The sequence below is a fragment of the Dromiciops gliroides genome, chromosome 3, assembly GCF_019393635.1.
Source record: "Dromiciops gliroides isolate mDroGli1 chromosome 3, mDroGli1.pri, whole genome shotgun sequence".
Lineage (NCBI taxonomy): Eukaryota > Metazoa > Chordata > Mammalia > Microbiotheria > Microbiotheriidae > Dromiciops > Dromiciops gliroides.
In genome coordinates this window covers 338,802,113-338,827,436 of record NC_057863.1, presented here as the reverse complement: position 1 = coordinate 338,827,436, position 25,324 = coordinate 338,802,113, and the positions used below count along the sequence as shown (strand labels likewise).

Here is a 25,324-nt window from a genome sequence, read left to right as displayed (position 1 = left end):
GCTTCTGATCTTTAATACTGCGTTGCATCAAGTGCCTCTCCAGAGTCCTCTGCGTGATCCCCAGCTTTTCACAGGCGATGGCGTCCCGCTTCCCGTACCACACAGCACGGATAAACACGTACAACATAGCTTTTTTTTTTTTAAATTATGTTTTATTCGTACAATTCGAGGGGAGCTAGAGCAGTAACAAAGAATCAGCCTCCCAGTCTGTGACTGAGCCAATCAGACACCGCCTTCTCGGAAAGGCGGTGACGTCAGGGCGTACACGTAGGCGTACGCGGTGCCATAGCGTTACGCGCTCCATGGTAACAACGCTCGGCAGCACTTAAAGATGGCAGCCGAAGGAGGCGGAGGCCCGGGTGGCTGTCCTCCGAGCGGACCTCTGTGGACGTTGCTGCTTTTCCTGACCGGCCTTCGGCCGAGCATCGCCGCCTCTTCTTCGGTCTCCTTGAGCGGCGGTTCCCACTGCCATCACCGCGTCCCCTCCGCCGATGAGGTAGGGATGCGGGACCCCGGCCAAGGTGGGGGGGAGTGGGCTCGACATCGAGGGACCCGGCGGGGTCGGAGCGAGAGCGGAGCAGCAGGCGACTGGGGGGACCGACCCGAAGGTTCGCTTCCTCTCGGAGGCTCCGGGGTGTTGGGGGTGCAATTCACATCCATTCGCCCTTTCCTCGGAACTACCCAGTGAGAGAGGGAGGGTGCCGGCATCCGGACCGATGGGGCAGCCTCGAGAGAGGGCGGGCATTGGCTCATCTCACAAACGAAGAAACGGAGCTTTTGACTTGAGAAAGAAGAAAGAATGAATCAAAGGAAGAATGAATGAAAGGAAGGAAGGAGGAATGAATGAATCAAAGAAAGAATGAAACAGGAAGGCGGAAGAAAGAGTCAAAGAATGAAAGGAAGGAGGAAGAAAGAAAAAGAGAAGGGAAGGAAGAAAGAAGAAACCTCCCTGCATGACATTTTGTCAGTGCAGCAAGTTAAAATAGCAGGGTCAGGATTCCAGTCGATCGATCGATCCGTGAAGTTATTAAGCGCCGGCTCTGTGCCAGGCGTTGTGCTAGGTGCTGAAGCGATACAAATACAGAGAATGAAACAATGCCTGCTTGCTTTCAAGGTTACATTCTAATGGGGGAGAAGAGAAGTGCTCAGGTGTCATAATGTATGTGTGTGTGAATGTAAGATTAATAATATATCTACAGAGAAGTTAATGTAAGGTAGTGAATGATGGATTAGGCTGCTAGGTGGTGCAGTGGATAGAGCTCTGGACCTGGAGTCAGGAAGAGTTGAGGCCAAATCCTGCCTGGGGTAGTGACTAACTCTGATTCTGGGAAAGTCATTTCACCTCTGTCTGTCTCAGTTTCCTCCTCTGTAAAATGCAGATAAATAACACCCACCTCCTTAGGGTTGTGAGGATAAAAAAGAGATAACATTTGAATAGTCTGAGAGGGAGAAAACTAGCTATGTCAGGGGGACTGGGATCAGCAAACGCTTCATGAACATCTTGAAGGAAAAGACAGGAGGGAGTTCACTCCAGGTGTGGGGAATTGGGTTGCTAATTAATTTATGAAATTATGAAATGGGACAGGTACATTCCCACTCTCCAGGAAACAGCATGATGACAGGGGAAGTGATGCCGAAGACACACTTTAATAAGGTACAGATCATGTAAGGGTAGTGGACATACAAAATAAAGAAACCACTGGGTGAAAAGGAAGAGGGGATACAGAGGCAGATTGCTGGGGACAGGTGGAGGCAGGCTGTGTGGGAAAGAGAATGGGGAATAGGAAAGTCACTTAAGTAACCACAGATTGGTGTTGGAAGCCCTCCAGGAGCATGGATCCTTAGGAGATGAAAAAGTGCTGGGGAATTGGGTGGGGGGAAGAGAGCAGGTTGTTGAGCTCTCGTTTTTTTTGTTGTTTTTGGAGGGTTTGATGGGGGAATAGATTAACTATTGTCCTTGCCTCCTTGGGATTAGTTCATTAACATAGCCAAGTCATCTGGAAGTTTTCTGTAAAGATTTAAAGTTAACATATCCACATCATCTCCAAGTTTTCAGGACTTTTTGGTGTTCTGCTGGTATTACTGCAGATGTTTGGAACTTATCTGAGATTTACAGATCATAGGACCAAGAGGCCCTAACCACAAGACTTAGAAGGCCTCCCCAATTTAGTACATATTTTCAAGATATAGTTTTTGGCTAATATTGTCTCCAAAAGGTGGGGATCCTTAGGTATTCCCCAGTAAAGAATTACACTCCTGCACACAGTGAAATTAGAATTAAAATGGTCTTTTATTTGTTGCTAGAGAAAGTGACTGAGTGGGAAGTCAAATACTGCCCCTTGGAAAAGAGGACTTAGAAATATTCTCCTCCTTCCTGGCAGAGGGAAGGCAAAAGCTTTATTTATAGAGGATAGATGGGGTGACCCCTTGAAAATTGGAAAGTTCCCTTTTGGGGTGGGGCGGGGAAATCTTGGATGCTTGTCATATTCCTGAGAGTAAAGGGAGATTTTTTAAAAATAATGGTCCTGACCTTTGGGGTTATCTCTGTCTCCTAGCTCAGGTCAGGTAGTAGATATGCCTAATTGACATTCCTGCTGTAGAATTTCATCTCCTCTTTCTTCTTCGTTGTGTCTGTCCTGATATCTAGTTGGTCAATCTAAACTTTAATAGTCCCTTGATTACTCCATACGTCCCTCCTGTTAAATGACTTGCCCTAGTAAATGTCAAGTGTCTGAGACTGGACCTGAACTCAAGTCCTCCTGCATCCAGGGCTGGTGCTTTATTTTGCCACCTAGCTGCCCCGCTAAGGTAGTCTTAACAGGACTCAACTGCATATTGAATAAGAGGAGTGAGAATGAGAGAGAAGACCTGAAGATGACATGTAGGTTGTGTTGAAGCCCTCCACAGTCAGAGGAAAGTAAGGGAGTGGAGATGGCTGGAGGGGAAAGATAATGATCTTGTTTTACTTCATTCTAAAGCTGAAGCTGAACCCCCAGCCTGGTCAGAATCATGCTGGCCTGCAGCATTTGGAAACAAGGACAGAAAGGTTCTTTTTCAGCCTGGGGAACCACCAATATGAAAGAGTAGAAGTAGGCAGCACCATAGCAGTTACTACAGTTTGCAAGACCCAACTAGGGAGCCTGTGCTTGGAGAGAAGGGAATTAGATGTGACTGAATATTATCTCTTGGCAACAGGTTAGATGAGGGGTCTTAGGGAAAGGAATTGTTGAATATAACTGCTTAATTCCAAGTATGTGTGACTTGGACAGCTCATGGTGCCTTTAATGAAATTAGGGAATGAATGAGGAGGAGATGAGGGCCTGGGTGGGGCAGGAGGGGAAGATGAGTTTGATTTTGGACATGTTAAATGTGAAATGCTTTTGAGGCATTCTAGTGGAGATGTTAGAGGTACATGAATATATATGTGAAGCTCAAGGATTGTTGAGCACACTTTGCTTTTACAACTTTCAAATCAGTTTTGCCAAAGGGAGAAGTCCACCCAGGCATTTTCCTCCTTAATTGGTCAGGGCTCCCACCTTCAGTTCATTTAGCAGACTAGTTTGGGGTTGTCCTAGCAAGGATCTTCTACAAGCATGACATGAATCATATCAAATGGGTAATGTCATTCAATTAAGATAAAGCATATATTAAGCTCTTGCTATGTACTAGGTTTAGGAAATACAAAGACAAAAATTAAATATTCCCTATTCCTCAAGGAGCTTATATTCTACTGTGAGGAAAGCACTACATAGATAATATCTGAGCTATGAATGAAAAAGTTACTTGTTTTTTTATTTTTTTTTAAATTTCCTTTTTTTTTTTTTGTGAGGCAATGGGGGTTAAGTGACTTGCCCAGGGTCACACAGCTAGTAAGTGTCAAGTGTCTGAGACAGGATTTGAACTCAGGTACTCCTGACTCCAGGGCCGGTGCTCTATCCACTGCGCCACCTAGCTGCCCTGAAAAAGTTACTTGTTAGGCTCTTGATCCCTGCCAAGCTCCGCACTTAGTTCTGGGAATACAAATCAAAAAGCGAGGCAGCTCCTGGTTTGATGGGAGAGGTTTCAACAGCAAATCAGATGTAAAGGCTGTAGGGTGCTGAGGCAATATAGATGGTAATGCGTCTTCTCTAATGTCATTTCCACTGGCTCATTTCTGAACCATTGGACAGAGCCAAGGCCCAGGGCCTTGGTGGTAAAAACTTTCTTTTCTCCATCTTCAGTAGGTTTGGCTGCTGAGGAGTCGAAGGCTGCAGCACCTAGAGCAGCAGTTAGGAAGGAATTATTAGATTGAGAAGGCTATGCTAGTGACGTGGGATAGAATTTGGGGTCCAATTGATTGTGAGTCGTCCCAAACGAATTACGAGACTCAGTGACTCAGTTTCCTAAGTTTTATTGCAATGCTGTGGGTGACCGCAGGGAGAGAACCAGAATAGTGGATAGGTATCTCTCAAATAAGGAAAGGAAAAACAGTTATATTTATAGTATGGATAAATTGATTACCAGTCTCATTATAATAATCTCCACCTTGGGGGGAGGTACAAGGGAAGGGCCTGTCTTAATCATTATAATATTCTCCACCTAGGGGTGTTACAAGGGAGGGCTTATCCTAAGTTGGAGTTCCTGGGGGTCCTAAACCAACCTCCGAGGCAGGTACCTTTTTCAGTGGAGGTGTGTTTTGGGGGTTTACACGTCATAAGGTGAACCTGGGGACAAATTTGGCCTTTTCTGCCCATGTCTCTTTCTGATTCCCATGGCTAGTTTCAAAATAGAATCATTTTTCATTAGAATTTCTATAGGTTGTCTTTTTCCTTTATTGTTTTTTTGACCTGACCCGTTCTGGTCTGTTATGGATGTTGATCACTATGGGTATGAACCTAACATAAATTATCCATTAACTGAGGTCTGACTCCCTTTTAGAGCTAATATCTGAATTAGAGCTTGGGTCTTAGGTTTTTTCTATTAACCCCTTTTTGCCTCCTACATCACTAGTAGCTATTATTTATAGATAGGTAATTCAGAGTATACATAAATCTTTGTAGGAATAAGATAATCATGAGGTTAAGTTAGATATCATAAGCTCTTTATAAAAGTCAAATTCTTCTTTTAGTTTAAGTTGCTAAGTTCCTCTTTTCTTTATTCCCTGAAGTAAATTGCTCTTTCCAGAAGCTACAGAAGTTATATTATTCAATCTACGTGTATCATAAAAGTTATCGTGTCATGCTGTCATGACTTGCAATGAATTGGATTTAAGTGAGGAAGGGCTGTGCAAAATCACCAGCCTCACTCCTCCAGAACCATCTGGGTCCTATGGCAAAATATTTATCAGGATGACTGGAGATGGGACCAGATGCAATGGGAGACCATAGCCTTTTTAACTCAGGTCTTTCCCAGGTCTCAGTTTGTTTGATGATTAAATGATTAAGGTTCTTAAAGGGGGAGGGGTGAAGAGGGAGGAAGGAAGATAATTTGGAACGCAGAGTTGTTTGTTTTTAGTGAGGCAATTGGGGTTAAGTGACTTGCCCAGGGTCACACAGCTAGTAAGTATTAAGTGTCTGAGGCCAGATTTGAACTCAGGTACTCCTGACTCCAAGGCCAGTGCTCTATCCACTGCGCCACCTAGCTGCCCCTGTAATATAGTCTCTTTTTTTTGTTGTGTTTTTTTTTTTTTTGCAGGGCAACGAGGGTTAAGTGACTTGCCCAGGATCACACAGCTAGTTAAGTGTCAAGTGTCTGAGGCTGGGTTTGAACTCAGGTCCTACTGAATCCAAGGCCAGTGCCCTATCCACTGTGCCACCTAGCTGCCCCCTGAACACAGAGTTTTAAAATGGGATTTAAAATTGTTTTTGCATGTAATTCAGGAAAAATGAAATACTAAATAAACTGCCCCCCCCCCCAAAAAAAAAAAAGTTTGGCTGAGAAAGGTGATACTTTGAGGAAATAAAGTGAAGATTGTTTTTAAAGACTTTTAAAAAAAGAAGGCAAAGAAAGACCTCTCAGTAAAAAAAAAAAAGAAGAAGAAGAAGGTGTGTGTGTGTGTGTGTGTGTGTGTGTGTGTATGTGGGTGTGTACCTCCTCACCCTGAAGTACAGGTTGCTATTTAGACCCACCTTGAACCATAAAGAGGTTAAACTATAGCATTGTTGACCTATCTATGAGGGCCAGAGTGATTTAGGTTTAAGGAGTGGTCCTTAGAAGACCTCTTACAGATAAAGCCCAAGAAATCTTGTGAAGTTTCTGCTGACAAATTTGTATTCCTTTGGGCAGTGACACAGGTGAGGGTATGATTCCCCTTATGAAAAGAGGGAGAGAACGGGAAGGAAAGGAAATGATGTCATAGTCCTCTTCAAGAATGAAGGATAAACAACAATCTCCTAACCACAAATTTCCTGCTACAGAACAAGATTTCTAAGACCATCTCAGTTTGACTGGCAGGATGATATAGATCCTAATCCAATGGAATATTAGGTTTAATAGTTGTCACACCCTGGAAACTCCCCATTACAGGCCCCACACACTCATACCCTGAAATTTGTCATAGCAATAAATGTGCATATAAAAAGTCCTGGAAAATATACTAATTAAATGACCTTGTCCAATTGAATTATGTTCAAACTAGTTTCTTAAGATTTTTGTCACTTTCCATGACTTGTAAGTTCCTCTTTTTAAAAAACAGACAAAGGGGGCGGCTAGGTGGCGCAGTGGTTAGAGCACCGGCCCTGGATTCAGGAGGACCTGAGTTCACATCCGGCCTCAGACACTTGACACTTACTAGCTGTGTGACCCTGGGCAAGTCACTTAACCCCCATTGCCCCGCAAAAAAACAAATAAAAACAAATAAAAAACACACAAAACTATAAAAATAAGTTCTGTTAGTCATCCATTTGTCTCTGACTAATGAGGAGTCAGTGGACCTGATTTGATTGCAGTTGCTGGTCTTGGAAATAAATCATTATACTTGACAGTTTTGTGTGTCATACTTTTCTGTTTAAGATAATAAACCAACAGTTACAAGATTTCATCACTCATTTGCTTCCATGGATGTGACATGGGTTTACAATGACATGGGCCTGGGGCAGCTAGGTGGCAAGGTGGATAGAGCACCTTCCCTGGATTCAGGAGGACCTGAGTTCAAATGTGGCCTCAGACACTTAACAATTACTAGCTGTGTGACCCTAGGCAAGTCACTTAACCCCAATTGCCTCACTAAAATAAAATAAAAAAAAACCAAAAAACAAAAAAAAGAATGACATGGGCTTGGAATCAATCAGAAAGGGTTTCCGCCTGTGAGAAGCAAAACCAAAAGATGACCAGATAACAGAACAGATATATGGAGGAATCAAGGGACTATTAAAGTTTAAATTGACCAACTAGATATCAGGACAGACTTACCAAAGTAAGGGGAGATAAAATTCTATAGCAGGAAAGTCAGTTAGGTGTGTCTACTACCTGGCTAGAGCTAGGAGACAGAGATAAACCCAAAGGTCAGGACCATCATTTCAAAAACTTCTCCCTCAACTCTCAGGAATATGACAAGTATCCAAGCTTTCTTCACCCCACCCCAAAAGGGAACTTTCCAGTTTTCAAGGAGTCACCCGTCTATCCTCTAGAAAAGCTTTTGCCTTCCCTCTGCCAGGGAGGAGGAGGCTGTTTCGAAGCCCTCCTTCCCAAGGGGCAAAGACTTTGACTTCCTTCTCACTCACTTTCTCTAGTGCCAAATAAAAACTGCTTTAATGCAAGAGTGTAATTCTTTACTGAGGAATACCTAAGAACCACAATTTCCCCCCCTCCAACTGCCTAATTTATGTTATTTTTAATTTTTTCAATTAATAAAGCATTTATTTTCTCTCCGCTCCTCCCCACTCTGCCCCTCCCCAGTAAACAAAAAAAAACAACATAAGAACAATAAAGGAAAAATTGGGAAAAGAAAAGAAAGTAATGCAAGAAATTTATAAGAAAATTTAATAGCTTGGTAAAAGAGGCATAAAAAATATTGAAGAAAAATCAGAATTAGCCAAATAGTAAAAGAAGAAACTTCACTGAATAAAAACAAAACTCATGTAACAAATATGCATAGTCAGGTAAAACAAATTCTCACATTGCCCATATTTTATAATATCTCTCACTCTGCATCTTGAGTCCATCATCTCTGCCAGGAGGTGGCTTGCTTGATCATCATTGGTTCCTTAGAATCATATTAGTAAAAAAAAAAAGAATCATATCAGCCCCTTCATTTTATAGAAAATGGCAGTCAGGATTCAAACTCGGGTCTTAGTGCTTTTTCCGTTCCACTGTGTGGGGATTAAAATTGTCCAGCCTACAATAAAAGAGACTGGGGCAGAGCTCTGAGCCAATGGCACTCTATTTGTTTTTGTTTTGGTGAGGCAGTTGGGGTTAAGTGACTTGTCCAGGCTAGTAAGTATCAAGTGTTTGAGGCTGGATTTGAACTCAGGTCCTCTGGAATCCAGGGCTGGTGCTCTATCGACTGCGCCACCTAGCTGCCCCAGCAATGGCACTCTATTAAAGGGCCCATGGGCCTCATGAACTGAGATGCCCCTTTCTTCCAGGACCTTATCTTTATAAGGTTTGACACCAGATTTGATACCTGAACATTCTAAAGAGGCTATATAAAGTACGGAACCCTAATGGTTATTAGATCTTGCTTTGTGGGCCAAAAATGATGCATCAGCTAGAAATGGTATGTCAGCGGTTGGGTCTGGGGTTGGGTGAAGGATGGGGCAACTCCACTGACTGTCATGAGATGATCACTTGCTCATGTTAGACAAGAAAGAGTGGTCCGGAAGTACAAAAATAAGTTGGAGGACTTTCCATGTAATTGAGTTATATCTGCCACACTGGCCTTGGTCACCATGATAAGGAAAAACAAGGGTGGAGGGCCTCTAGTTAGCTTCCTATGATTAAGCAAATGAATTTACAATCTGCAGTTTACAGCTCTGGAGCCTAATATACAGAACTTACAGTCACTACTCCTATGGAATCATATCAAAATGATTAATACTGATTGGAATAGAGTAGGACTCCAAATGAATTCTTCTTCCCAACTGTGCTGCCTTGTTAGAGTTATCAAACAATGTTCTCGACCTCAGGTTTAGAACACTTGCTCTAAGGCTATAAATTTCAGGGAATCTGGCAACCTCTATTGGTAAAGGGATTTTGCTCATCTGGGAATTCCCTGCACCAGTGAAATCCAGATCTTCCTTCCAGAGTTCCTTCCCCAATGTGGATTTGAGAATCACTTGTTTAGAGATAATACTTAGACTGGTGAAAGATTGATTAAGGTGCAGGGTGGCACAGCAGAAAGGCTGCTGAATTTGGAAATAGAACACCTGGGTTCAAATTCTAGTCCTGTTCCTTAAGGACTTTTTGACCTTGAACAAGTTACTTAACCTCTTTGGGCCTCAGTTTGTATATCAGTAAAATAAATACAGGGGTTGCACTAGATGACCTCTAATGTCTCTTCAAGCTCTGGGGTACCCTGTAATAAGAGGATGGGACACAAGTAAGATAATTTTGTAAATAAGTATTTGGAAAGTTAGAAAACCAGGAACAAAGTGTCAGAAAAACCCAAGGAAGAGATCATCCAGAAGGAGGAGGAGGTCAGCAGAGAAATCAAGATAAGGGTTGAGAAAAGGCCTTTAACAGTTAAAGATTGTTGGTATCCAGTGGAATGGTGGGGTCAGAAGGCAGATCGTAAAGGGCTATGCTATAAGTGCGTGGGTAATAAGGAAGTGGAGGCAGTGACTAAAGGTGACTATTTCTAGGAGTTTGGAGAGGGAGAGGGAGGATTATAACTTGGGCAATGGTGGGGAGAAATGAAGGGCAGCTGGATGGTGCAGTACATGGAGCACCGCTCCTGAAATCAGAAAGACTCATTGAGTTCAAATCTGGTCTCAAATACCGTCTTTGTGACCTTGGGCAGGTCAATTAACCCTGTGTGCCTCAGTTTCCTTGTCAGCAAAATGAAATGGAGGAGGAAACGGCAAACTGCTCCAGTATCTTTGCCAACAAAACCCCAGATGGGATCACAGAGTGTTGTACACAACAACAACAGGGAGGAATGAAGGTATTTTTTTAAAGGGTGGGAGACATCTGGGCATATTCCAGGCTTGGGGAGGGAGCCAATGAATAGATAAGGAAAGATGAAAAACATTTGAAAGGACCAGTGGGGTGCTGTAATAGCCTCTAGTAATGACTGTCAGAACCAGGCTTCGGAGCCCTCATCCACAGGTCATTGGCCTTTGTGGCACCTTGCCTTTAAATCCACATGATCCATGCAGTTACACAGGAAAATTCTGGCCAAGATGCAAGATCACTCATCTTACACCACCACGGAAGCAGTATCCTTTCAATGTCATAGGAGCTTTTAGTTGCTACTTTAAGAAAGGAACATGGATTTTCACCGCCACTTAGCTGATAGCATTTTTTCGTTACTGTATCTTTTAAAGCCCCCTCATGCTTTTGAATGTGAAGGCTAGCCCACTTTATTATGGTCCATTTCAAGAACCTAAATAAGAGTTCGTGATTAAGATAGCTTTGTATCCTGGTCCCTCTTCTCTCCCTCTCTTCACTTGGTGATCTCAGTAGATCCCATGGATTTAATTACCATCTTTATGCTAATGATTTTTGAATCTAATTATACTACACCAAAATTTCTGCTGTCCTCCATTCTCATATCTCCAGCTGCCTTTCAGACATTGATCTGGATGTCTAGGAGCCACCTTAAACTCAATATATACAAAAGAGAACTCATCTTTTCCCCTAGACCCTCCGCCCTCTTATCTTCCCTATTAGTGTAGAGGGTAACATTATCTTCGCAGTTTCTTAGGCTCATAATCTAGGAATTATCCTTGACTTTTCTCCCCATATAATCTGTTGCCAGGGCTTATCGATTTCACCTTTACAACATCTCTCAAATATGCCCACTTCTCTCCTCTGACATTGCCACCACCCTGGTGCAGGGTCCTTATCACCTCATACCTGCGTTATTGAAACAGCCTGCTTGTGGGTTTGCCAGCCTCTAATCTCTCCCCACTCCATTTCATTCTGCACTCAGACACTAAAGTGATTTTCCTAAGAGCTGGTCTGACCATGTTACTGTTTCCCACCCCTTACAGCCTGCCGCCCAAAAAACGAAAGTGGCTTTCTATTGCCTAAAGACATTCAAATCCCTTCTTAACCTAACCCCCTTTTACCTTTTGAGTCTTCTTTGCACTTTACTCCCCTGACAGGTAGTCTTTGATCCAGCAACGCTGGCCTCTTGGCTGTTTCACAAAAAAAGACTCCATTTCTGGCTCTGGAAATTTTCTCTTGCTGTCCCCCATGCCTGGAATGCTCTGCCTTTTCAACTTTGCCTACTGACTTCCTCAACTTCCTTTTAAGTACCACCTAAAATCTCATCTTTTACAAACCCTCTTAATTCTAGGGCTTGTTAATTATTTCTAGTCTGTTAATTCTTTCTTCTTTATCCCCTGTATATAGCTTGCTTTATATATATTTATTATTGCATATTGTTTTCCTTAAGGACAGAGACTGTCTTTTGCCTCTTTTTGTATCTTCAACTCTTAGCACAGTGCCTGGAACATAGTGGGTACTTAATATGTGTTTATTGCTTTATTTATTCTTTTTTTTTTTTTTGATGAGGCAATTGGGGTTAAGTGACTTGCCCAGGGTCACACAGCTAGTAAGTGGGCTCTATCTACTGCGCCACCTAGCTGCCCCATTTTGCTTTATTTTTAAAGATATGAGAGCCTTGAACTTGTTTTTTTTTGTTTTTTTTGTTTGTTTTTTTTTGGTGAGGCAATTGGGGTTAAGTGACTTGCTCGGGGTCACACAGCTAGTAAGTGTTAAGTGTCTGAGGCTGGATTTGAACTCAGGTACTCCTGACTCCAGGGCCGGTACTCTATCCACTGTGCCACTTAGCTGCCCCCAAACTTCTTTATAGGCTTTTCCCAGGTTAAATTAGCTGACACTTGCAATTTTTTGGATCAAGATATGAAACCAAACGGGAGTAAAAGAATTTTTTCCAGACTTGCTATTCAGTCATGTCTGACTCTGTGACCCCCTTTTGGTGTTTTCTTAGCAAAGATACTGGAGTGGTTTTGCCATTTCCTTTTCCAGCTCATTTTACAGAAAAAGAACTGAGGCAAACAGGGTTAAATAACTTGCCCAGGGTCATACAGCTAGTAAGTGTCTGAGGTCAGATTTGAACTCCAAGTCTTCCTGATTCCAGGCCTGGAACTCTATCCACTGTGCTAACTACCCTTCCCAGACTAACCTAGGTGTTTCTTTATCAGTTATTTTGAAATGTCAACCTCACAAGCATATCTTTGAAATGTAAATAAATCCTTACTTTGTTCTTTTGGACCTTGTAAAGTCCTTTTTCCTTCCTGTGGCTATAAATCCAAAATTGTACCCTCCCCCCCCCTTTTTTCTTTTTCTGATATAACTGGAGAATATGTACACTTTAGGAGATCTCTGTTCATTGCTCAGAGTTGTGTGCAGAAGTATATATATTAGACCTGGGTTTTCCTTCTAGGTCTCTGCCTATTGATAGTTTTGATTGGCAGAAAAACCTATTAATGAATCTATGGCTATTTTCATATCAGTACTTGCAGGTTTGTCACATCTGGCCTGAAAGAAGGTTCCTTGGTCTCCTCACATTCCTTTACAGTGTCCTCATTCAGGACTTTAAAAAATAAGCTTGAAGGGGCAGCTAGGGGGCGCAGTGGATAAAGCACCGGCCCTGGAGTCAGGAGTACCTGAGTTCAAATCCAGCCTCAGACACTTAACACTTACTAGCTGTGTGACCCTGGGCAAGTCACTTAACCCCAATTGCCTCACTAAAAAAAAAAAAGCTTGGAAAAAAAAGGAAGAAAAAATATGCTTTGGTTCCCTTTTAAAGGTCACAGTGGAGGTAAGGGAGATGATTGGCCATTACATTCTCAATGGGGTATATGAGGTATTCAGGGACGACAAGCCCCTCTGGTGTGAGGGCTTGCTGAGACCTTTTCAGGGCTGCACCTTTGGTGTTCATCCTCACCTAGCTCTCACCTGGAGCTCCAAGAAGCTGTAGCACATGCAGCAGCCACAGCCTGGTAAACCATCTCAGCAGATGGTTGAAGGTAACTGATGGGTCACAAACCCATGGGTGAGTCTACTTCAAGCACGTGAAGACTTCCCCCAGAGGAATGGGTAGACAACAACAATTTGTTCCAATGGCCATGAAGGCAGGTGAAGCAGGTGCTGTGGAGTGCTTAGAGCTTGGTCAGACATTGACCAAGGTCATCGTTATATCCCTGGCCATCACCAGTCATCTTGACTTTTGTTTTGCCATTGGACTTGGATGACTCTGGAAGAGAGAGTAAGGCTGATGATTTTGTGTAATTCTGCTTCACTTAAATCTAATTCTTGTTCTAGTCAAGCCATCACCTGTGATGTCAGTGGCCCCCTTCAGAAGGAAGGACAAACAACGACATTCTTACTCTCCAGTGATTTTGGAGGGGTAGTCTTTTATACCTGAAAGCTGTTCACAAAAGGAGACAGGGAGGTGTAGGATAAACAATATTACATTAGGATTCAGGAGATCTGGATTAGGATACAAACACAGGTTTACTAGGAAGATAAATCTATTCCCCACTCAGTCTCGTTTCCTCATTTGTAAAATGGGTAGTTGATTTCTATGACCTCTTCCAGTTCCTAAAATGTTATGAAAAATCTGATAAACAAATTTCAGGGTTGGTCAGAGGCCATCCTGAATAGATCTTATGCATAATACAGGTTACTTTATTTTGCATGCCCAAAGCTTCCTGGTGAAAAAGTATTTGGGGGCAGCTAGGTGGCTCAGTGGATAGAGCACCAGTCCTGGATTCAGGAGTACCTGAGTTCAAATCTGGCCTCAGACACTTGACACTTACTAGCTGTGTGACCCTGGGCAAGTCACTTAACCCTCATTGCCTCGCAAAAAAAATTTAAATTTAAATTAAAAAAAAAGAAAACGTATTTGGTATAGGCATTGAAAAAATTGTGTGGGAAAATTGTATTTAGCTCATTAGAAATGAATCCTCTGATTTGTTTCCTATGAGACATTTGTATACAAGCCTTGATGAGGCAAAGACATCTTGGTGTCTCCTTCCCTGTCCCATGCTAAAATTAATTTAAATAAGAGTTGGAGAAAATCTAGGTGTATACTTTTGGGGCAGAAAAATTACTTATCTCATTTACAGTTATCCCTTCCGCATCATGATTTTCCCCATTGCAGTTTCCATAAGAAATTAAATGGGAATTTTGTAGGAGTTTTACAAAGGTGAGTGGACAACCCAGAAAAAGTTTAGAAACTCAGAAATGCATAAAATAGATGTATAGTATTGTATAATATAGCCTATGACCAAATACATAACCCATAGTTTAGAATAAGGTACTGGGAATACCCCATAAAAGAAAAAGGAAAAAAAATTTCAGACTTCTTCCATGATATGAAGGCAGGGTCAAAAAATTTTACTATGAGGATTTTCCAGATCACAAGGGGCACCATACCCATAATCCCCTAAATGTGGAAGGGATAACTAATTACCAAATTTTTTACTCCTTTCATGATAAAAGAGTATGAGGCAGCAAAACTAGAAATCTGCACAAGAAGTATACAATTGACAAATGAATCATAAATTTTTTGTTTTTTTTAAATTACACATAGGGATAGGAACTGGACCTGTGATATCTTTGGTAAAGGGAACTTCTTGAAGAGGGAGGTACTGATCTCAATGCAGGGAGGGAATTGCCTGTGGCTCTGAGCTGTTGGATGCAGAATCCTGGGGTTTAGAGGTGAAAAGGACCTTGAAGGCCATCTGGTCTTTTTTAGGTCCACAGGTAGAAGTAGTAAGTGGCAAAGCAAGGATTGAGCAGTAGGTAAATGGTTAGTGACTACTATCTTGAGCACATATTTACTAATTCCCATGAAACTTTTTCAGATTTATATCGCCAGCATTATTGAAGATAAGAGAGCATTAGCAAAGGAAATACTGGCATTTGGGAAACTTGGGGAGGTTGCTTCTTATTTTGAATGATGTGACCTTTGTTCCATAAATTCAATTTAATAATTTAAGTTGCAAGACTCATCTAGGTACCCTGTATAGCTTACTGTTAACTCATTTTATTTCCTTTGTTTCTAGGTCGTATACAAGGTTCATCTTAAAACAAATCATATCCTGAAAAGGGACGTTGATCAGCATTTAAGAATTAAGATTGTTTATGATAAAAGTGTTGAAGAGTAAGTATAATATTATTTCATGATGTTTTTTGTTTGTTTGTTTTGTTTAGTGAGGCAATTGGGGGTTAAGTGACTTGCCCAGGGTCACACAGCTAGTAAGTGTTAAGTGTCTGAGGCTGGATTTGAACTCAGGTACTCCTGACTCCAGGGCCGGTGCTCTAATCCACTGCACCACCTAGCTGCCCCATGATGTTTTAATTAAGAATCTAAACATTACCCCAAACTGGCTGAAAATATGCATAGAAGAGCAGTTATAATGAATAAGGGGATAGAGCAGCTTCCAGATAGAAACAAGCATAAAACACTCCAGTCTTAAAAAAGGATACCTTAATTGTATTATTGAAATTTTAAATCATAAACTACATAGCTAGAGTGATCAGAGATTTGTTGACTAAATCCCATAACATTCAACCTACAACATATCTGTTGAATTAGATAGTATCACAAGATCAAAAATGAAAGGAACTGCTAATATACATCAGGGAATAAACTTGTAGGACTCTTTGCCCTGGTAAAAAGTAAGAATATAAATGGGTTCAAGAAAGAGCCAGACAGGGGCAGCTAAGGTGGCACACTGCATAAAGCACCGGCACTGGATTCAGGAGTACCTGAGTTCAAATCCGGCCTCAGACACTTAACACTTACTAGCTGTATGACCCTGGGCAAGTCACTTAACCCCCATTGCCCCACCAAAAAACCAAAACTAACCAAACAAACAAAAAGAGCCAGACAAATTAAAAATATGCCTACAGTTTGTTGCTAATGGAAATTAGGTTTGTTTTGAGTATATCTCTAGGCTTTTGAGATTAAAAAATAAGGAAACTGGAAGGAAAAAATGAGATTTATTTATTGCTCACTGTGTGCCAGGCACTGTGCTAAGTACTGGGGATACAAATACAAGCAAATAGAAAAACAGCCCCTGCCCTCAAAGTGTATTTTAATTGGGGAAAACAATACACAAAAAGAAGCTGAAAGCGGATGGGAGGTAGAGTTGGTACCCAGGTCTTGGGGGCAAGGGAAGGGAATGGTTTTGAAGTCTGGAAGGAGGAACTGGGCCAGAAGGAGAATAAGGGCTGGCTGAGGCCCCTCCACAAAATGAAGGCTCCAGGAGGGTCTCACCGAGGAGGAAAGAGGGCAAGCAGGACCTAGGGATGTTCCAGCTTAGAAGGCCAGGGGGGTGAGGAGGTGTAGCTGGATGTTGCAGGGTGAGGAAGCCCCAGGCACTAACATGCTATTTCACATTCCTTTTTTGCTACTGTTAGAGATGGACTGGAGGGGATAGACCATTCATGAAACCAAAGAATGTGATTTTTTTTAAATTAAAAAGTTTTTAGTGTTTTTAAAAATATCACCTTCATTTCCTTATAACAAATAATAAAGAGTACAAAACAGTTTAACACAAGAAAGCAGCACATCAACCAAGTCTGGCATTATATGCAGCATTCTACACCCATAGTTCTCCAACAATACAAAGAAGGGAGGAGATGGGGCGTTCTGATAGTTCTTCTTTGAGGCCAAGTTTATACTTTATAATTTCAGAGCGTCGTTTGGTTTTTTGTTCTTTCCATGTACATTGTTCTAGTTAGTTTGTATATTGTTTTCTTAGTGCTGCTTATTTCATTTTCTATCAGTTCATGGTAGGCTTTCATATGTTCTTCACATTCATTACTTGTTATGATGTGTATTATTGCATTACATGCATGTGCCACCATTTGTTTATCCATTTCTCAGTGATTCTGGTGAAAGATGATATGCTCTTCCAAGCATATCTAAGCAATGCACACCAACTGCTTAACAGCAGGACTAGGCTCCTTCCTCAGCTTAGGGCTGGACCCTAAATACTGGGGGAGACAGGCATTAAAATAATTAATCAAATAAGGTCAGTTAATTAAAAAGAAATAATATAATATCTGATTTTTAATTGGATGAAAGATTAGGGACTTTCCAAGTTGGGAGGGGGAGGGCAAACAGGTATAATTCCCTGAGTTCAGAAAAAGAGGTATCCCATTCCTCCCAAATGTCTGTAAACAATCAAAAGAACATGGAAACAATAGCTGATTGATCAGTATGGGGTCAGTTTTTAGATAAGAAATATGGATTGTTGGAGATGTACAATTGTGAGAAAACAACTTGCATTAACCTTTGGATCTGACTGGGTTCCTGGTCAGCATAACCTAGGTCCTTAGTTAACAGTCTCTAAACAACAGGGAGAGGTGGTCCAGGTTCCCAGCCATTCAGGATTAGGTTCAAATGATGCAATAAGGTTTTCTCCCAATTCCCACAATTGAATAGTTTTCTCACTAGACAGAAATTGGGCTGAATCCATATGTCAACTTGAAAATTATCAAAATAATCAGTATAACAGAATTAAGGTCTTTAATTAGGGCAGAGAAGTTATAACTCGAGACATTTCATAGCTGATGCTAAGAATAACTAAATATGGGAACTGGGGACAGGGTTTATATGGGGTACCAAAACAGAGAGCTATGAGACTGCTTTTGGGAAAAGTAAGTTTCTGACAGTTTCACTAGTTGTTTTACCTAACAAGCAAAAGTACTTAAAGAAGGCTTGGGAATCTCTGGAGGGGAGAATTTGAGAGATCCACAAAATAATCAGAGTCTGGAATTGATGAAGTCTGATCAGGCAATTCATTGGCCTGGAATGGAGAACAGATAAGGATCAGTCAGTTCATGTGTTTGTCACATAATTGAATAGAAACTAAGCTCCAGAATTGAGTCACAAGGTAGAGTAAGTGTAGTTCACTCAGTTCCCATAATTAACCACTTGCTGCCCTAATTCCCTCAATTCCCTCACCAATCAATGACCATTTACTTTGTTTCCCCTTTTTAGAGACTACAATAATTGCTGCTATAAATTTTTTTGGAGGGAGGCATTGCTTGGGACTTTTATTTTAATCATCGACCTCCTTTGATATATGCCTAGCATTTGAATCTCTAGTAAAGAGTCTGAAATGTCCTTCTTGAAATCTATGCTTTAGTCAATATGGCGGTCTTACTGTCTTGAACAGGATGCTCTTATTTCTGAGCCTTTGGACTGGCCATTTCCCCTTGCCTGCAATGTACTTTCCTCTCCCCTCTCCCTCTTAGAATTTCTAGTTTCCTCAGGACTTTCCTTCAGTTCAAGTGCTCCAAAGCCTTTCTTGATCCTCCCAGATGCCAGTGTGATATCTCCCAAAATTACTTTGTATTTGTTTTGTTTATTCCTACATATGTACATGCTGTCTTCTCTGTAAGTTTCTTGTTAGGAGGAACTTTCTCGCTTTTTCCTTTGTATCTCTAACACTTAGTTCAGTGTTTGGCACAGAATAGATTGTGAGAAATATCACTCCAGTAACTTCTGGAACTCAGCATTGGTGATTGGTGTCAAAGGCTCATTTATTGTCATTCTTGTGAGAATGGGTTACCCCTCATGGAGTGAACACCCATGCAGGCTCATGGGCTTGCTTTTATCTCTTCCTATCCTCTAACACACTGGCCCTCCCTCTTTAGAGAGTTATAATCTAGCAGAATTCCCACACCTCCCCATCATAGATTTCTCATGGGAAGTTGCTTCCCATGGGAAGTTCTTTTCTATTTGAATTAACCCCCATTTGTGGATATTAGCATTTGAGTGTCTGCTTCTATTCTCAAGCTGAATCTGAATCCACTTTCCCAGATGGAAAATCTCTCAATCTGAATACCCACTAATGGCCTGTAGGTGTATTCCCAAACTAACCGTGTGGTTAGCCTGTTGATAGTGAGAGGAGTCAACCCCTCCCCCATTTTCTCACATATATGATCAATAAATGCTTGTTGGTTGAATGATTGATAATTCCAGATTGCTTTCCAAAGTCTTTGGACAAATTCACAGCTCCACCAATAGCATGTCTGTCTGTCTAAAACCCTTCCAAAATTGACTATTATGATATTTTTCTTCTTTGCTAATTTCCAACATGGGATTTTAAAATATTCTTATGTCATCTTTTTCAGGTTGCTTTCTGAGAAAAGGCACCTCGTAAAGGTAGGTAATGTATGTTGCCCTCTCCATGAACAGCTGATCAGAAGGTATTGGTAGAATATGGATCAGGTATCAAAGGAGAAGTTTCAGGGCTTCGCCTGACATCTCAGTAACAAGGACATTTTAAAAGGATTATATCTCATTAAGGAGGATTCGGATATTATTAGACTTGTCTAAAGCCTTGGCTATCTCTTTATCCTGAACCAGGATTACTGAGCTGGGCTGCTGGAGACCTGTAGAATGTTATCACTTTCCAGAGGGATTCTTGAAGGCTTAGACTCTTTGTGGACTATGTAGAATATGTTGTAGTACTTATATGATAAGCAGAGAGCTAAAACTTTGGTAGCAGAACTTTGTGCCAGATAACTATAAACAGATAGGAAAATTGTCATAGTGGAAAGAGTTCTTTGCAGTGGTGCAAGTCACCATTTCATCATTCTTACCAGAGAGACTAAGAGACAAATCCGGAAATGATACCTCTCCTCACTTAGGGAATCTTGTTTCTTTATCTATAAAATGGCAACAATGGTATCTGCTTTATCCACCTCAAATGGTTGTTTTGAGGCTTAAATGAGATAATGTGACAATACTTTCTAGTTTATAATGTGCAATGCAGATGTGAGGTATTATTATTGCTATTAATAGTAAATGTGTTTTTGTTCATAATCTATTACTTTTTTCATGAATTCTTATACTCTAGAATTTCCTTTGCTTTCTTACTGGCATTCTGTTTAGTACACCCGTACATCAGTATGGGTGTACTAAACAGTATGGAAAGGAATTATGCCAGAAAGAACACCATTGAAAGTATTAACCATAATAGACATTTAGGTAATGCTTTAAGGTTGGCAAAGCATTTTGCATATGTTCTCTTGTTGGACACTCACAAAATCCCTATGAGGTCAATTCCTATATAGGGTATCATGGTCCCTATTTTAAGGATGGGGACACTGAAGTTCAGAGATTCCCACAGAGTCCAACATAGTTTTCTCATCCCTCCAAGTCTAGTATTTTCCCCACTACTCGATGTTCAAGAGCTTAGTCCACTGACACGAACTGTTCTGAGCAGTCTTGGGGAAGCAGGTTTTTGACTCTTCCTTTCATTATTAGAAGGATAGCAGGGGGCAACTAGGTGGCACAGTGGATAAAGCACTGGCCCTGGATTCAGGAGGAACTGAGTTCAAATCCAGCCTCAGACACTTGACACTTAACTAGCTGGGCAAGTCATTGTCTCACCCCCCCCCCCCCAAAAAAAAGGAGAGCAGCATTCTTATTTGAGTCCAACCATTTACTTTAAGACAGTTCATGATGAGGCACAGGAAATGGTGCAGTCAGTTTGAGAAATAATCCTTTTTTTCATTTAAAAAATATATATCAAGATGTTTGTGTTTGTTAATGACTGCTAAGTTCATAATAAAAACATTTTTAAAAAGGAAAAAAAGTTGTGAGGTTAAAGATAAATCTTCTAAACAAACATTGTAACGTTGGAGAAAGTTAAGTAGTTATCACAAAGATGGAGGACACCTGCAACAGTCACTCTTCATGTCAAAGCATTATTCTCTGGAAGAGCTGAAAGCTCTGAGAGCCCTCCCAGTCAGCACTTGTCAGAGACAGTATTTCCTGGCTCCAGTCCCAGAGCTGTTCCCACTGTGCTGCATGGAAAACTCAGTGCCCGGAAGGGCAGTGACAGCCCCTCTCCTTATTCTCTGAGTTTTAGCTGTGTCCTTCCCATAGACCTACCCAATTCACTGGAGGCTTCCTCTGGCTCTGAATGTCTTGAGCACAGAAATGTCACCCTCTGCCCTTTACTCCTTATATGGACTGACCACCTCCTTGTCTGGTTATATTTCTCCGAGATGTCATCTTTTGTTTCAGTCCCTTCCTGCGGGTTTTCATTGGGCAGCTGCCTTATACCCAGCACATATTGAGAAGCTGTGTGGTATAAGGGTGAAAGTGATAGATTTAGAGTCAGGGAGACCTGGGTTCAATTCCTACCCTGGATCCTAGCAGTCTGACCCTGGGCAAGTCACTCATGCCCACAGGAACCTCATCCTCCTGCAGGCTCACATCAGCCTTGTTCCTCAGACCTCATCAGTACCCTCTGCCCCGGCATCCCTTTGATTGGAGGGTGGAGTGAAGATTTACCTCCCCAAACCTCTATTGAAGGAGAGCACCCAAGCCAGCTCTCTCTACAGTTCCCATCTGGCTGCACTCCTCTGGACTGTTCCATCAATTCCTCCTGCTGTGTAGTCCTTCCCACATTTCCCAGTCCCCCTTTCAGCTTCCCTCTGTGTGTTGTCTTCACCCATTGGGCCATAAACTCCTTGAGGGCAGGGACTGTCCTTTTTGTATTTGTACTTCAGTGGCCCTTCTCTGGCACATAATAGGCACTTAATGTTTATTGACTGTCACTTAACCTTTCCTTATCTGGAAAATTCTAGAATTGGACTGCATGGCCTTAAAATCCTTTCTAACACTTTGGGGGGGGGGGCGGGGCAATGAGAGTTAAGTTACTTGACCAGGTCACACAGCTAGTAAGTGTCAAGTGTCTGAATCTGGATTTGAACTCAGGTCCTTCTGAATTCAGGGTGGGTGCTTTATCCACTGAGCCATCTAGCTGCCCTTCCTTCTGACTCTTAAATCTGTGATCCCGTGAGATTTCCATTGCCCTTGGTGCTGTTTGTATTTTTGATTACCCCGAGTTTGGGTGTAGTGTGATTAATAGCAGTGTAGCATCACTGAGAGAATATGTTAAAGAGATAGGCTTTTGCATTAATGAACTGCTTGGGATTGTTGAAAGTAGTCTACACTCTCCCAGTTGCCATATAAACACACACACACATTTAGTTGGTTGTGGGTCCAGCTCATTCCTATTTTGTAAATCTTGCTGGTGTCCCAAATAGAAACAGATAGATCACTTCAACATAGAATCTTTAAAGGTGATGAATCTCTTTGTATGGGACATTTGCTTATATCTTCCTATTTATCAGTATAGGCTTGGCCATGGTATCTTATGAATTTCTACTTGCAGTTCCTGACTAAGATATACAAGCTTGAGGCTTATACTTTTTGCTTCTATGGTTAAAATGAAGGGAGGAGGGAAGAAAGTGTGAATATATTATATTTGTAAATGGTATGACCTAGTTTCAGATTCAACTGGAAAGCAAGGAAAATACCTAGAAGGTTCTTCTTGTATCCCCTTACTCTTCACTTACCTAACCTTCTATATTTCCAGAAGTAGAAAATTTTACTTTACTTCATAGTCATTCATCCTAGGCTCACTTTAAATTTACGGTATTCTACTAGAATTCTAAAGGGGTTTTTTGTTTTTGTTTCGAATTTAGAATAAACTTTTTCCACAAGCTATTTCATATTTGGAGAAGACATTTCAAGTTCGTAGACCTGCCGGTCCCATCTTGCTTAACAGGTATGTTGTATGAACACTGATTATTTAATATGGTGGGTTAGACCATTTTGTGAAAGTGTAACAGTCACTTTTAGTCCTGATCCCATTCAAATCTGACATCAGACAATTATTAACTGTGTGACCCTGGGCAAGTCACTTAACCCAATTTGCCTCAGTTCCTCATTTATAAAATGAGCTGGAGAAGGAAATGGAAAATGATCCCAGTATCTCTACCAAGAAAACCCAAAATAGTGTCACAAAGTGTTGGACATGATTGGAAAATGACAACTGAACATTCAAGTAATATTTACATGTAGCAGGCAAAATAAATAGACAAATAAACAGACAAACAGATAAATAAACACATAAAAAGTTGATGAATGAATGATACACCCTGATATTTCAGGCAAACTTATATTTATTGTTTGCTAAAGTTATCCTGTGTTTTTTCTTACTCTTTGTTTATGCTAACACTCTACATTCAGATTTCTTCCTTTAATCTCTGCATACCACATTTCTTCTAGGCCCAAGTCAAATACCGCCTCTTCCATGAAGTCTCTTTCCTTCCCTTTCTAGCAAACTAGTTGGTTTCCTAGTTTGCAGACTCTGGTTTGCAGAACATTGAAATTCTATTTTTTTGGTTTGTTTTGTTTTTTGGCAGGGCAATGAGGGTTAAGTGACTTGCCCAGGGTCACAAAGCTAGTTAAGTGTCAAGTGCCTGAGGCCGGATTTGAACTCAGGTCCTCCTGAATCCAGGGCCTGTGCTTTATCCACTGAGCCACCTGGCTGCCCTGAAATTCTATTTTGATAGAAATAGATAAGTCGGGGGGCAGCTAGGTGGTGCAGTGGATAAAGCACTGGCCCTGGATTCAGGAGGACCTGAGTTCAAATCTAGCCTCAAACAGTTAACACTTACTAGCTGTGTGACCCTGGGCAAGTCACTTAACCCTCATTGCCCCACTTAAAAAAAAAATTTAAAAAAAGATAATTAAAAAAAAAGGGGGGCAGCTAGATGGCGCAGTGGATAGAGCACCGGTCCTGGAGTCAGGAGTACCTGAGTTCAAATCCAGCCTCAGACACTTAATACTTAACTAGCTGTGTGACCCTGGGCAAGTCACTTAACCCCAATTGCCTCACTGAAAAAAAAAAAGAAAAAAAGAAATAGATAAGTCAATTCAATATATAATCAGATAAGGTAATGAGTCTGTTTGTATGGGACTTTTGACTTTATCTTCCCTTTTTTATGGTATAGACACACTTTACCTCCCCTCTTCCCCATTGTTATCTTGTGGAGATAAGTCTCAGTGATGAGTGAGGACTGTTTGACTTTAACTTTCGGCTGAAGGATACTCCTTCCTTTACCCTTTTTCCTCCATTTTTGGACGACAGATCAGAGAGCAGTGGAGCTAACAGTGGACCTGGATCTGGGTCCTGAGTTGAGGAGGGTCCCCCACCAGTCTATGTTAATGTTGCCTTGAGGTAAAGAAATATTGTAGTTGCACATGCTCTCCCTTGGCATGAGAGGAAAGTTCATGGAACTCAGGTTCTTGGTCCCAGCCTTTGAGAGGAAATGGTTTAGCCTCTTAGCCCAAGTTATGGCAGCTGTTTCTCGTGGGAGAGTATATTCTGAGTAGTGGGACTTCTTGAGTCCTGGCTCCTAGGTAAAGGAAGGAATGGTTCTTGGGTTTCACAGTCTTTGAATCCAGCCCTCTTGCAAGAGAAGAGAACTTCCTGGGCAGCACCAGCCTCTAAGTGTCTCTCTATTACCCCAAGGCTCAAGAGTTTGAGAATCCAGCTTTTTGGAGAGAGAGAAGGGTTCTTAAGTGGCACCAGCCTCTTGGGACAGAAGTGACAACAGGGGGAGCAAGTGATCTCTCAGACAAAATGGGACTCACCAGAATAATGGGGTTACCCTACTCTTGCAATTCCAATGAATTTCACTTCTTGGAGGAGTACAAACCACAGGGTGGTGTGATGATTCTGGAGAACTATAGAATTCTAGGGAAAAGTCGTAGGGACTCATCAAAGAGGTAGGAGAATTATACTACTAATTTTTTATGTGAGTTCTTTATGAGTTTTTTGTTTGTTTCTGGTTTTTGTATTTTGTATGGAGAAGATTAAAATCTCTCCTGTACTGATTATGTGAATTTATTATCTTGAGTGCTTGTATAGGACACAGGGACCTCTTTACTCACATCTGTGGGGACATAGACATGAAGCATGAATTCTATTTGGGCTATATCCTGAGATTTCCCAGAGGCAACTCTGGGGGAGGCCAACAGGCTAATTGAGACAGGGATTTGGGGTATAACTCCTGAGTTTGAACCCATTCTAACTGTGTATGTCCAGAATTTCAGGTGCTGGGTTACAGGATACACATTTATTGAGCTACTGTAAATGAATGTAGTAGAGTAGTCCTCCTCCCTCAGCACAGAAGATATATGTTGTAGACCCCAGGAAATAGTGAAATCTAGCAATACTGTTGTAATGGTATATATATGTATATTAAAAGCCCCAATTAGAAATTAAATTATCAGACCAAAAGAAAAGAGTACCTGTGATAGTGGTCTTCTTTCTTTGAATTAATCAAAGACCAAACTACAAGGTATTGATAAAGGAGG

The 25,324-nt window shown here is 41.4% G+C and overlaps 1 protein-coding gene across 1 annotated transcript in view; it reads left to right on the top strand.

The window, feature by feature from the left end:
- The first annotated feature begins 304 nt into the window (after nt 1-304).
- Nucleotides 305-25,324, top strand: part of LMLN (leishmanolysin like peptidase) — a 65,679-nt gene continuing 40,659 nt past the window's right edge. Inside the window, exons 1-4 of the mRNA XM_043997472.1 lie at nt 305-496; nt 15,183-15,280; nt 19,270-19,300; nt 22,642-22,724. Of these exons, the coding sequence (XP_043853407.1) occupies nt 332-496; nt 15,183-15,280; nt 19,270-19,300; nt 22,642-22,724 (377 nt within the window). The 5' untranslated portion in view covers nt 305-331. The remainder of the gene's footprint in view (nt 497-15,182; nt 15,281-19,269; nt 19,301-22,641; nt 22,725-25,324) is intronic.